The sequence below is a fragment of the Alosa sapidissima genome, chromosome 24 (assembly GCF_018492685.1).
Source record: "Alosa sapidissima isolate fAloSap1 chromosome 24, fAloSap1.pri, whole genome shotgun sequence".
In the NCBI taxonomy this organism is placed as follows: Eukaryota; Metazoa; Chordata; class Actinopteri; order Clupeiformes; family Clupeidae; genus Alosa; species Alosa sapidissima.
In genome coordinates, this window is record NC_055980.1 from 15,995,100 (window position 1) to 16,006,692 (window position 11,593).

At 40.2% G+C, this 11,593-nt stretch overlaps 1 protein-coding gene across 2 annotated transcripts; it reads left to right on the top strand.

Annotated features, from left to right (window-relative positions):
• The first annotated feature begins 6,524 nt into the window (after positions 1-6,524).
• Positions 6,525-9,133, top strand: LOC121699694 (trichohyalin-like). 2 transcript variants are annotated; one of them, XM_042082026.1, is made up of 3 exons: positions 6,525-6,952; positions 7,050-8,757; positions 8,846-9,133. In XM_042082026.1, the coding sequence occupies exon 2, from the start codon at positions 7,120-7,122 to the stop codon at positions 8,719-8,721; it is 1,602 nt and encodes a 533-aa protein (XP_041937960.1). In that variant the 5' UTR covers positions 6,525-6,952; positions 7,050-7,119; the 3' UTR covers positions 8,722-8,757; positions 8,846-9,133. The 2 variants fall into 2 exon arrangements, with proteins under 2 accessions (XP_041937960.1, XP_041937961.1); XM_042082027.1 differs by having other exon boundaries at positions 7,053-8,757.
• Positions 9,134-11,593: the final 2,460 nt, after the last annotated feature.

Consider the following 11,593-nt stretch of genomic DNA (forward strand, 5'->3'; position numbering starts at 1 on the left):
TCAAGTCATTTGAGAAGGAAGGAGTGTAGCAAGCTCCCAAATTGACGCTCGTCTGAGAAATTGAGTTTTGGATAATGTTCAGCTTCGGCAACTTTACAATGACTGAGGAAGCCTAGAGATGGCCACCATCTTGGTGAAGTGTGATGTGTAAGATCAGAAAGCAGAGGGTGAGTTTAGAACGACAGTTAAAGTCGATGTGTTTACATAGCGCTTTATAACGTGTGTGGAAGGTATCGACAATTGGCTTTTTTGAAAAGGCTGCTGGAGGGTTGTTGATAATTTTCTTGCAGGCAGGGGAGGGTCATGCAACTTTTGATTGAAGCACTCAAAATCCCTCCGGTGACCCCGTTTATAAATAACGAACGGTCCCTTATTCTTCAGGTGACATGGAGGCCTACTATGCCTCCAAGACACAGCTCTCTCCCTCCCTCTACACTGACTGTAGGATGACAGGTGAAGGGTGCAGACGGTCACAAAGGTGTCATTCTGAGGCTCCAGCTGCTTTTAGGAGGATGAACTGATGGACAGAGCTGCCATTGTGAGTTTCTGCAGAGTACAAAGCTGAACCTGTAGTTCAACATCCCACCGGTATTCCTCACTCCACACCAGGCCACAGAGGGAGTCGTTCAGTCGGTCCAAGGGCGTCTGAAGGACACATCCAAAACTCAGGTCCTTCTCTAACAGCGTCTCTCATCTCTCTCATCTCTCTTGTAACAGTGACTTTAGCATTGCTCACAGCGGGTTAAATGATTGCAAAAGACTTGTTGAGGTGAGTTTAACAAGTGTAATTTCATTTGCATATTACTCAGGCCTATACTAGATGGCTAGTTGCCAAGGCTACATGAAAAGGCCAAACTACCAAAATGTACATATTTTACTATCACAATTTCTATCAATAGGCCTTCCTTATTTGGTGTACTGAACAAACATCTGCATTTCAGTATCTAAGTAAGTTAGGTTGGGATGTCTGCTATACATTGTTAAAATGCACTTCCAGTATAGTGAGTATTGGCAAAACCGGTTATCATTTTTATGTTGAGGCGGTGGGGGTGTTGTCGGCAGCTGCTGAAAGTAACTAATAAAGTAACTTGTAATCTAACTTAGTTACTTTTAAAATCAAGTAATCAGTAAAGTAACTAAATTACTTTTTACAGGAGCAATCAGTAATCAGATTACTTTTTCAAGGTGACTGTGGCAACACTGGCTAATAATACCAACACCCAACACTACAGGAAGGAAAACTACACTCTCAATCTCTCAATCTATTTGTGGTGCATTTATGGTGCATTCATGGAACTTTGGAATGACAAGGACCACCCCCGTGGCTACTTTGTTTTTCCCACAAGTGTTCATGTGCTTTGCCGTCGGAATGTGTGACAAACACGGATGCCACAACAAAGGTTAAAACATACACTCACTAATCCTAAATAAACAACTGTATTTGCTTAAAATATAGTGTAAGACGCTTGTGAAAGAAAGATTATGCAGCTTTCAAGTGACAAAAACGGCAAATTCCCAAGTTTACATTAAAACTGATGGACATGAAAGGCCACATTGACTACAAACGAACTACAATGTGACGACAAAAGTGATGACGAGCCCCTAACTGGGCAACTCCATCTACTCCGACAAAATCTAGCCCCAGTTTGATTCACACATTACGTGATGTGAATGACGCGGAATGATGATGTTTTCACTGGGAAAACGTTTTTTCCGAAGCCCATGAACGCTAGGTCAGCCACACAGTCAACTCTAGTAAGATAAATGAGGATGCCAATTGTTTCAGCATTGCCAGCATTGTGTATAATATGATTGTCACTTAGATAACTAACGTTAGCATAGTTAGCTAACCACTGCTAACATGCTAGCATCGTCACGTCAGAAAAGCATATGGGGCTGTGCACAGTAGTGTAACATTTATTCACCATAAATTAATAAAGTTGAGTGGTTCTGCAATGTAGGCTATGTTTCCGTTTTTTTGCAGTACCATGTCCCTTACATGACATGACCCAGCGTCCTTGTAACATGCATGCACAAAGCTAGATATGAATGTGATTTCAGCCCGACTTTCAACATTTCTTTCACCAAAGACAAGAAAAAAAACCACAAAGACCTGTAACAAGGGATCTGGAAAGTTGGTTACCTAGCAACCAAGACGCTGTCTATTGAAAAGGGAACTATTTTTTGATGCGTAAGAACGATGTCGAAATTAACATTTTTAAACAATAATGGGGTGTTTTCAGATTATTTAGTTTGTGGTATAATTGTTGTATAAAAGCAATATAGTACTCGTGATTGTGGGATTGGTTATGGTCATTAATATTCCCACGGCTGTTGTTGCCTGCGCCGCTCAGCCTCCGGCCTCGTGGCTACGGCCGAACAACACCCGTGGGAATATCCATGACCAATCCCACTCTCACTCGTGGTATATTGCTTAATTATTTGTCAATTTAGTTAAGTCGTATTTAGTCATGTAATCATTAACTATGACAGTTACCTCACAGACACTCACAGTCACAGATCTCAACGCCTGAATTCCCCTATACAAAGGTATAGGCAGCAAGGAGGGAAACTTGAATAGAATCCAGCCCAAGGCTGGCATGTGAAGAGCAAGCCCTGTGTGAAATGAGTGTGAAATCACTCAAGGCTGGCCGCAGCACAGATGACGCACATAGGATGACAAGATTTCCAGTGACAGGATACCCAAAGAGGCCCTCAGATAGACTCCAGCCTGCAAGAGAGAGAGAGGCAAACCAAAGACAACCTGGTGGAGAACAGTTATGGCTGAGCTTAATGAGATGGGTTTGGCTGGCATGGGCGAGCCATCATCCAAGGCACAAGACTGTGATGGGTGAAGGAAACTCCCATAAGGATCAATGTTGATAAGTGAAGTGAGCGGACAAAGCACAGCGTATGAACTGACACACACACACACAACACACACACACACGGTCGTAAGGAGAGGAATACTGATTTTCTTCCAGCAGTGGAGTGTGAGTGGGAAAGGCCGATGACTCAGCTAGAGAGAACGGCACGGTTGTAATTTGGAAACACAGGAAGCTCAGGTGTTTGTTCAAGGCGTCGGGACAGATGAATGGGGTCCACATAAAATAGCCCACGGATCCCATTAGCTGACAAAACACAAACAAAGAGAAGTGGTCGACTCACTCAGGAAGTCAATCATGGAATCAGTCCTTGCCTTTTCCCTTATCTGTTACGCTTCAATCAATGTCAAAACAGCAAAATACGATAGCAAAGGTCATCAAGCATCGTAGCTGTGTGTCACTGCTAGTGTTCAACAGAAAAGTCTGTCTGAATTGTATAAGAAACAGGCCCTAAAGAGAGCAGAATCCATTCTGTCATGACAGTAGTCATCTCCAGCAGCATGAATTCCAGGCCCCGCCCCTGGCTCTCGCCTCAAATATCCACTAGAATTACAGTAACACATACAAACACTCTTTTGTATCCTCACATATTCTGCTACTAAGCAGTAGGTGAGCTCACTATCCCCTTCACCATTTTATCTTAACTTTTTTATAGCCTATTGGTCTAATTTAATTAGATGGCTAGTTAGTTTGGCTAAATAGTTTAATTGGTCTTAAATGCAAGGCTGTGTGTGTGTGCGTGTGTATGTGTGTTTGTTGACCTATTGGGCAGGGGGCTTTTTTTACTGGACAGATTTTCTATCATCAGTCACGACAAAGTTTAAATACATTTGATTTGATACAACACAAGTCAATTTTAATGATAACTGCTGTATATCATCATTAAAGACCAGACTGTTTCACCCATCACCATCATTTGTGACCATTTATTTCTGAATAGAAAAACGATTATGTGGTCGCTAGGCAGGTGACATAAGAACAGACATCACAGTAAAAACTAACAGCATTTCTAGTCTGAAAAGGTCTGTATGCCTCCCTGTGACTGTATCTGTTGGATGGGAAAGGTCACACAGCCCACTGATCGGAATGTGCAGACATGGTCAGATAGTGATCCCAGCCTATTGTGCTGGGTGAGGGCCCTCTTTAAATGAGGATTAACACATTTAAAGCACTTAATTCACTGTAGCTGGCCATCACTTGGAAATACAACATCAATATTTCCAAATGAAATGAAGAGTTGAACCTGGCCCTCTCTTTCTTTCTCTCTCTTTCTCTCTCTCTCTCTCTCTCTCTCTCTGGAGTAAGACATCATGGGAAATACCTGTGTGAGGTAAACTCAGTATCCACAGTTTCCATGGGAACAAGAAATGCAAGCCAGCTAGGGGCCAAACGGCTTTAGAGACTGGACTGTCTATAACAACACACAGACACACACACACACACACACACATAGAAAGAGAGAGAGAGGAGGCGAGAGAGATCTCAACAACAACTTACTACTTACATGCCAGGCATACATATTGACAGACAAATATGTATGTACACACACACACACTCACACTCAAACACCAGACATGAAAACCTAAATGAAAACCTTTGATGCCAGCTCTGAGTGACAAGGTATGCCCAAGTAAATGTTTAAAACATTTCTTACATCATATTATGTTCCTTTCTCTCTCCTATGGAGTCTCCAATCATTGTCATTTGAAGGGAAGTAGTATACTGCTTTGTAGTGTAGCAACTGGACTCCAGTCTTACATAATCAGGGGGACCTCCATATCACAACAAAAGTATCCCAGATAAGGTTCACTGGTGACATGCCCTGAGCTGATAACATTCCTGACTGTCAGGCCAAACAGTGCATCATATTGGTACCAGCAATTACAGCAAGTGATAGCCACATATCTTGGGAGTATCCAGCCACACCTGTTGTATGTGGACAATTACAAGGATGACATGTGACATTATGATTGATTTGTATGTCTATTTATGATAACTATAACAACTTTATCTCCAGCTCTCCCTGGGCACTCCTCATTTACAGTGCGGAAAAAATGACAAAATAAGATAGATGTATTCATTAGGTCTATTTACGTAGCATCGACTAATTCAGAATCACTGTATCCTTGTCCCAGTGTCTTCGTGTCAGATATGAAAATAAACGACTAGGCCTAGATAAACTGTGATACATACAACACACCCTAGATGTTAGAAAAACTGGGCTGAGGTCCATGTCTGGTGACAACATCAGAATGCTTTGTTTCCATGGAGCCTGTACTCAAAACACACCGTGGGTTCTTCTGTAGGGAATTTCAACCTTGCTGGTGGATTCTCACTTCCACCCACTCAACTCAACCCATCCGACATTCCTGTTCATGCTTCACTAAAGACATAAAATGGTTAACAGAGTGGCTAACCACTGGACGACACAGCATACATAACATCAAAGGCCCTGTTCTCCACTGAGAAAATAATGGACCTGTTCACTCACCAGAGAAAGCCATGCTGGTTTCTCAAGCTAATGCTCCTTAAAGGCTGACTGTATGGTTCCAGATTAGCAATAAACTGGGTCAGTTGAACCACTTTTAATGGAGTTCATTGTAATCCCCGACCTCTGGGGTGATGAGATAGAAAAACAAGATGGAGGAAAAGAAAGTAAACTGAAATAAACTTTCTTTGACAGTAAAAGGACTGCATATAGTTAATCAATTAGGCTATGCTTTATTGTATGAGGAGGTCTACTTGTAAACTCATGTTTTAATGATTATGCTTCTGTTGTCTGAAAGACACTGTATAAATAACCGTTTAGAAATGATGTGTGCAGGGCAGGGATGGAAATCCATGTAAATAGCACCAGTCACTGGTAAAATAAGAAAGTGGCCGGTAGATTTCAGAAATAATTTAATAATTTAATATTGAGTGGCTGGTGAATTTGACCAAAACTCTGCCAGTGCCAAATTTAAGTTCCATCCCAGCATGGTAAATGCAGTTTTAAGCCCCAAACGTTGTATGGCAGCGGTGCATGGAAGACAGGCAAGGGTTAGGGTTAGGGTTAAGGTTAGGTGCCTTGAAGTCAACAGTCGCAGTCGCTTAAAACACCATCGAGCATAAATGCAGTTCTTGTAATACAGCAGGCTTCTCCTTAAGTACTGTCACTGACATCTACTGGAGAGCTGTATACTTGCAAGCTTGCAAGCACCTGTCACTTTAGGCCATAATACTGTGAACATAAATATAAATTTCTGCCTTGAGGTCTTGACTGTTTTTGGAACAGTAACCAAATATTATTTTGTTATTTTTTGTATGTTCATAAATCTTTATATTTAAACATGTATAAATATTTACATTTAAACATAAATACATACAAATATATTACCTAAAACAAATTAGTTGATTAAATAATAAATAAATGAAGCATAGGCTTTTAATGGCATGGTTTAAACCAAAGAACTAAATGCAGCAGCATGTCTGGTTTACTCAGTCAAAGAAAATGCTTGTACTGTAACTCCTCTGTTAGTGACTTTTCAATGGCCTCCTATAGCAGCCAGAATTAAATTAAAATCCCTCAATCTGGCTTACAGGACATTTTCTGGATCTGCACCTTTTTCTTTTAATTCTATGATCCAGCTTTATGCCGCACTATGGTCCTCCAATGAACATCTGCTCTGTCAGCTTTCAATCAACACTAATATTTAGGTCATATGACTGTACTTTCATTTTACTATCAATGTAGAATTTATGATGTTATTTTAAGTCACTGGACAAAAGCATCTGCTAAGAACTAGCATAAACATAAGCTAAGCATGCTTATGTTTAATCAGATCCTTCACAGCTGCAAAGTGATGTCACAATAGGCATTCTACCTGTCTAAAAGATCAGTTTCACCATCAATCCAATGAGTGTGATGCAATAGTAAAGTAAAATGACATCATCATTTTCACCATAGTAACAAAGAACTCAAACAGAAGTAGGCTAGGACATTCATTTGGATATCAAACTAACAAGACACATTTGCGTTTGCTCTGAAAAACAGAAAGCTTCTTTGAGAGTGCACAGACTTCATACAGGTAGGCATTTGTCCAAAAATCATTTTTTGAATGATTACAACATATAGCAAACAGAATATGATTTGATAATTTGTTTTATTTGATCTCTAAATCCCAGTAGGCCAAGCATTCATTTTACTTGAATTCACTGCTGAATCCAAGCAGCTCACAGTATATGATTCAAGTCCATGCAGAAAATGGAGAAGATGGAGAGGACTATCAGAACAAAGAGGGAGAGGGAGATGGAGGAAAAAGATGAAATAAAACAGGTAAAGAAAGAGAAGGTGCCAGATGATTGGCTTGAAGAAAAGCCGCAAAAGACAGCAGAGGAAAGACTGCAAGAACATAGAGAGAAACGTCAGAGGAGGTTGAAGGAGATGGAGAAGAGGGAGGAAAACGAGAAGGAAGCAAAACAAAAGGCTGAAATGACCAAACTGTGGTTAAATGACAAGGAGGGATACCACAAAAAGAAAGAGGACATTGCGAGACAGAAAATGATGGAGCTCTGGACATGGGGAGTCCTAGATGACAGAGCAATTGATGAAACAAAACAAGTAAAGAAAGAGCAGGTGCCAGATGATTGGCTGGAAGAAAATCAGCAAAAGACAGCAGAGGAAAGACTGCAAGAACATAGAGAGAAACGTCAGAGGAGGTTGGAGGAGATGGAGAAGAAGGAAGCAAAAGAGAAAGAAGTACAACAAAAAGCTGGAATAATCAAACTTCTGCTAAATGACGAGGAGGGATACCATGAAAAGAAAGAGGAGGAAAAAAGAAAAGAAATGGAAAGACAGCAAATGATGGAGGTGCAGAAAGAGGAGAGAAAAAATGAAACAGAACAAGCAAAGAAAAAAGAAGAGCCAGATAATTGGCTTGAAGGCCTGATGCAGAAGGCAACAGAGGAAAGACTGCGAGAACATAGAGAGAAACGTCGGAAGAGGTTGCAGGAGATCGAGAAGAACGAAGAAAAAGGAAGAAAAGTGGAACATAAGACTGAAATGATCAAGCTGTTGTTAAATGACGAGGAGGGGTATCACAAGAGGAAGGAAAAATTTGAACGACAAGAAATTGATGAAAAGAGGGTTATCAAAAGTAGGAGGCAGAAGTCGGAGAGAAAATCTGAAACAAATCAAGTAAAGATAGAGGAAGTGCCGAACGATTGGCTTGAAGAAAAGGCACAAAAAACAAGAGAGGAAAGACTGCAAGAACATAGAGAGAAACGTCAGAGGAGGTTGAAGGAGATCGAGAAGAGGGATGAAGAAGAAAGAAAAGTGAAACTAAAGACTAAAATGGTCAAACCAACGTTAAATGACACGCAGGGACATCACAAGAAAACAGAGGTAATTGAAATGCAGGAAATGATGGAAAACCAGACATGTGGAATCCTGGATGACAAAACAATACATGAAAAGAGGGTTATCAAAACTAAGAGGCAGAAAGAGGAGAAAAAAGATGTAACGAAACAAGTACAGAAAGAACAGGTGCCAGATGATCAGCTTGAAGAAAAGCAGAAAAAGACAACAGAAGAAATACTGGAAGATGATAGAGAGAAACGTCAAAGGAGGTTGGAGGAGATCGAGGAGCAAAAAGAAAGAAAAGTAGAGCGAAAGGCTAAAATGATCAAACCAACATTAAATGGCATGCAGGGATGCCACACAAAAGAGGAAATTGAGAGAAAGGACATGATGGAGACCCAGACAAGTGTCCAGAAGGACAAAAGTATAAAGAGGAGAGTGATTGGGTGGATTAACAAAAAAATCACTACCATAAGAAAATTAAAAGCCCATTTGTGAGGCAACAGGAGGAGGGAAACCAAGTGTATCAGAAATGTAAGTTTTTTACCTTTTATCTCATTTCACACATAATGCCAGAAAATGATGATGATTTGACATTTTGTTTGGTATATGGCATCCGCAGTGTCCCGAGTGGAAAGGGACCAGAGCAAGTGGAGGGACTGAAGACCGAGAACAGACGGCATGAAATGGAAGAGGCCTGGCAGTGGCAGAAATGGGAGGCCAAAAGGGCTGAGGAAAAGGAGAGGACAAAGACAGAAATGGGAGAGAGTATGAAAGGAAGAGCTGGCCATTTCCAGAACACTCTACTTCATTTTATTTCATTTTAGCATCATCACAATTTATCGCCGTCATCACATTCACATTCACAATCATCACCATCATCACATTCACATTCAAATTCACAACCATCATCTTCATCACATTCACAATTAGGCCTACCATCATCATCATCATCACATTCACAATCATCATCATCATATTATCATATTATTATTATTATTATTATTATTATTAAATTATATTACAAAATCAATGTGAAATTATGCCTTTCGTTATCATTGCCATGAACAGAGCAGATATTTAGCCTAGGCCGAGGCTATGTGTTATTTTTGTATGTTTGTCTGTTTCTTTCTTTTGTTTGTTTGTTTAGGCCCAAGTAAACTGAAGTCGCTGTTTAAAACAAATCAACAATTCAGTAAGCCATTGAAACTTAGTTCCATAAAGACCAATATAGGATATTGTGCAGGTTGTAGCCTAGGCTAGCCTAGCCTAGCCTACTTCAAGAAAGAACTAGATGTACCGCATAGCGGTACAATATATGACCGCCGCTCAGTCCTACATCCGTTCCGCGAAAATAAATCACACTTCAATTTGTCTCCATATTTTACCCCATCCCCCACTCTTGAAACTTTTGTGTATGCTTGTTTGGCATGCCTGAGTGTGTGTGTGCGGCTGCACAGAAAGTAGCCTACTGGTGCTGAAAAGGTGAATAGATTGTAGAATTGCCAAAGAAGATGTAGCATTGTTATAAAACTCTAAACAATCACAAGTAGGACAGTTCATCACAGTTCATCCATTGCAACTGGATTGATGAAAGGTCACTTACACCTGTAGGCTACATTGTATTTGGGAAAAGCAAAAGGTATCAGCATAATGTTATTTTTTTTTTTTTTTTTTTATGTATTTATAAACAAAAACATCTCTGTCAGTTCCATGCCGTTTTCAACAGCTATCAAAAACAAAGGTCATTTTTGGATGGATGGATTTTTTGTGAATGTTTCTTCTTCTACATAAGATTTTAGTCATCTTTAGTTCATGTAGGCTACTTTATTGTCAATGCACAAATTAAGTAACAGTAGTCTGAAACGTTATTGTTAATGCACAAATTAAGTAACAGTAGTCTGAAACGAAATGCTGTTTTACAGTGGTGCAAATAACTGACATGTCCAAATGGGCCTTGATGAAATGCGTCGCTAGACTGTTCATACACATTTTAACGGGCCAAAGTTGAAGAGCTTTTGTCCGTTATTGTTCGTGCAAATATAGGCTGATTCATGTTCCCTTGCATTGTGTAACTGAGGTCCATGGCTAGTCTGGCTTTCATCAGACCAAGCTCAATCTTTTAAGAAATCAAAAAATAAATAGCGGGCATATCAGGGTTCACCCAGCCTAGTCCATAGGCACCCGATATTGTTTAATTTTCCGATTGAGATATACACGCTCTGGCTATTCTAAATGCAAAAATGCATCAGGGAGTTATGACAAAACGGTAACTAACAAACTAGATCCTAATAGAAAGCTGTTAGCTTCCCTAAGCTACAGGTAGGATTATAAGGTAGGCCTATTTACAACATAAATTGTCAATAGGCTATGCTGGCGACACAAATAAAATCTCCTTTGGAAACCAATGGCTTACGCCTTACAGTATCAAGCGGACTTAAACTGCCATATCGTGGCGAAAAGTTGTAATTCACGCAGCTCCATGAGTCAAGGAAAGCGCGAATGAAGTAGCCACTTCTAAATGGGACCCACTACACAGTAAGGTGTGTTGCTAAAGCAGCCATAATGAAATGAAGGTGCCATTGTTTGGATACTTCACACACACGTGCTTTTTAATTTCACAGACTACAACTACCAAGCTGGAATCAAAGCACATCGATTCCCCTCTCACACCCTGCACGCACTTAAAACAAAATAAACAGGCGTCTCAGTCTCACGCATGTATAGGCAAAACTGTATCAGACCGGTGTAACGTTGGTAAATCTTCCATTGCACAGAATGATTTTGTAGCACGTGCAATAAATGACAGTTGAAAGATACAAACAGTGCTGCTATCAATTTGCTTGGTATAACCGCATTTATAGTTTTCTACAAATGCAATCAATCAAATGGGACTCCATCACTCAACCAACGCTAAAGGTAACATTACCTAGGTCCTTATTGATATTACAAGATTAACGTACCTGCAGTAAAAACCAAGCATGTCCGATAAACATCCTCAGATTTATTTCGGCTTCAAGAAGAAATGGGAATTACACTTCATGTGAACATCATCCTATCCTTATTAGATGTTCGCTGCGGTAAATTACAGTCCTTGTAGGAAGCGTCCATTGTTTTTCCAACCCACTTTTAACTTCCAACAAAATTACGTCTCACTGCAACGATGCGCCATCTAGTGGACAAACGACTACTTATCGCCAATACTGAAAATGCAGCCATGATGATGATGATTAATATTTATTTTGGCTTTCTTTTGATCCTACTGAATTTGTAATTATGTATCGGCCGTTCTAATACCGATAGTATGTGGGTGCCTGTGTGTGTGCATGTTTATATGTGTGCACCGCCATTTACAGGCCAATGAGTGTAC